The sequence below is a fragment of the Eumetopias jubatus genome, unplaced genomic scaffold, assembly GCF_037043125.1.
Source record: "Eumetopias jubatus isolate StellerSeaLion01/CBP00866 unplaced genomic scaffold, mEumJub1_p1.0 scaffold_2, whole genome shotgun sequence".
In the NCBI taxonomy this organism is placed as follows: Eukaryota; Metazoa; Chordata; class Mammalia; order Carnivora; family Otariidae; genus Eumetopias; species Eumetopias jubatus.
The window spans coordinates 143,867,959-143,870,621 of record NW_028274808.1 but is presented as its reverse complement, the minus strand read 5'-3'; the positions used below and the strand labels follow the sequence as shown (position 1 = coordinate 143,870,621).

At 51.7% G+C, this 2,663-nt stretch overlaps 1 protein-coding gene across 1 annotated transcript; it reads left to right on the top strand.

Annotated features, from left to right (window-relative positions):
* The first annotated feature begins 605 nt into the window (after positions 1-605).
* LOC114206733 (growth-regulated protein homolog beta-like) lies at positions 606-2,411 on the top strand. Its single transcript, XM_028100596.2, has 4 exons — positions 606-943; positions 1,040-1,163; positions 1,286-1,369; positions 2,085-2,411. Exons 1-4 carry the CDS (start codon positions 844-846, stop codon positions 2,092-2,094), a joined length of 318 nt encoding a protein of 105 aa, XP_027956397.1. The 5' UTR covers positions 606-843; the 3' UTR covers positions 2,095-2,411.
* Positions 2,412-2,663: the final 252 nt, after the last annotated feature.

The following is a 2,663-nucleotide window of genomic DNA, read 5'->3' as shown; positions in this document are numbered from 1 at the left end:
ATTTGGAAAAGGAGATCTCCCCAGAATTCGGGGAGTTCCAATATTTCAGAGGGGAGAAGGAAGTTCAGCAGGATACAGAAAAAAGAGATCATGTTACGGTCCTCAACTCTCACTCAAAAAATCAACACTAGAATCCACTTTAGACACTGATCCTTGTTCCCACCAAATGGAAAACATGACCAAGATGATCCAAGTGTGACTTGAGAATACACAAGAGAAACAGATTGAACATTCTCTGGAATCTGAGAAGCTATTTTTGACAGACTTCATTTCAGGTGTATGGAATACGCAAAACGAAATTTAGAGACAGAATATATAAAGGATAGACAGTTAAGCAAAATTTGCCCCCTCACCGTCCTTAATTCCCCCCAAAACTGATAACTAAAGAGACGTAACTCTCCCTCTGAAGCTGTGGTGCCACCTTTGTCGGGAGGCTCACAGACCCGCCCCCCCCCCCCGCCCCCCGGCTCCTGGCTCCTGGCCAGGCCACCGGGGTCGCTGGGCACCCACGGTGCCCCCTGCAGGCGGCAGCTGCAGCGTGACGGCCACTCACGCCCCCTTTGGGGATTCTGGAGGAAGGAGAAGGCCCCGACTCGCAGGGACACGCGGGTGGCCGGGCGGGTCCCCCCTCACCGCGGGGGCGGGGCCGCGCTGTCCTTCCAGACCCCGAAGCGACCTGCGGAGCCGGGAATTTCCCTGGCCCCGGGACTGCTCACTTCCCCGCGCCCACCAGGGATAAAAGCGGTTCTCCCGGCTCCGGGAGCCACAGAATCCGCTCCGCCAGCTCGCGCTGCAGCTCGCCAGCTCCAGGTCCCGCCGCCCCGACTCTTCGAGCTGAGCCCCATGGCCCGCGCCGCCACCGCCGCCGCACCCCGCGCTCTCCGCCTCCTCGGCGCCGCGCTGCTGCTCCTGCTGCTGGTCCCCGCCGGCCGCCGCGCCGCAGGTGAGACTCGGCGCGCGCCCAGCCCACGGGCGGGACGCGGGGGCGCTGGGCGCCCACCGCCGGGCCGCCCGCTAACCAGGTCTGTTCTCCCCGCAGGGGCGCCCGTGGCCGCCGAGCTGCGCTGCCAGTGCTTGCAGACCTTGCAGGGAATTCACCTCAAGAACATCCAGAACGTCAAGGTGACGCCCTCGGGACCCCACTGTGCCCAAACCGAAGTCATGTAAGTGATGCCCCACACCGCTGCGGCGGCTCGCGTCCTGGTGTCCCCCAGCGCCCTGATGCCCGCCGGCCCCCCGCCCCGCCCCACCTCCCGTCAACGCGGATTCTGCCTTCTCCCTGCAGAGCCACTCTCAAGAATGGGCAGGAGGTTTGTCTCAACCCCGAAGCCCCCATGGTCAAGAAAATCATCAATAAGATGCTAAACAAGTGAGTTGTGCTTTTTGTTCACACGTGGGACTAGAGTCATTGGTCACTAATACTGGCAAATGCCTCCAGAAAGTTTTACCAAGGAAACCCAGGGTTTAGCTGAAGGACTGAAAATCATTATTATTTCACAATGAAATCTGCTAGTAAGATCATTCATCTGTTCTGGTGCCAGAAGGATATTTCCAGTACCCTCCATCCCCATGCAAATGAGTGTGGGTAAACCTGCTTTCATTAAAATTCTTATTGGTGTTGGTCAGTTATATTAAAAAGTTTTCCACCTGTTAAAAAACAGAGGTACCCCCCCAATTCCTTCTAGACTTCACGTCTGAAAAGCAGAACCCTTGGTTTTCTGCAACGTAGGCCCTAAAGCTTAGAGGTGAAGAGCAGACACTTCGTAGTGACACCACACTGGGAACAAATCTGGATTCTACCACCTATTAGCCATGTGACTCAAGGACAATTATTATCATCATCATCATCATCATCATCATCATCTAAAGCTTCAGTTAGGCCCCACAGGCCCCACCTGCATTCCTAAATAAAAGCATCCGAGAGCTTAGAGTTCTCTGCTGCACAACATAGGGAGTAGCCTTTTGATGCCAGGCAAGGGAAACTAGATTCAGAAAACTCTGGAACCTCGGGGTCGGGACAGGAGCTGTGCAGGCAGATTCCCTGAGCAGCTACTAAAGATGACATTTTTCTCATTATTGCGCAGCTCCAACTGACCACAGGAAGGAGGAAACTGATTGGTGGCTGAATACCTGAATCAGGCCCCGTCCTTACAGGAACCCAAGAGGAAAAGAGGAATCATCCGTTCCCAATGCCACCTCAGCTGGGCCTAATATATTTGAGCATCTCCTAGGAGAGTTCTTCTGTTTATTTATTTATTTATTGGTTGGTTGGTTTTCAAAGATTTCAATGTTAATATTTTACATACAAAATAATTAGGATGTAATTGAATCTATTTGTGCACTGTACCACTATTTTTATTGTTTATTTTATGTTAAACCCAACTTAGTTCAACCCTGATTCTTATTTAATTTGAAGGTAAAAGGCTTTCAAATATTCTCCAATCATTAAGTTAATACTCTGAGGGGCCCACAGCATTGCCAGCCACTGTGACTGAGGCTGGGGCGAGAGGGGGGTTCAAGCAAATAGAGAGTGAGGTCATTGTCAGTTTGAGGAATATATGTGTACATCTATTTTTGTAATTGTTTAAAAGAATGTCAGCTATTATTTATTGAAATAATTTCACAGTATGTGGTCAACATTTCTCATGTTGAAGCTTTAGGAA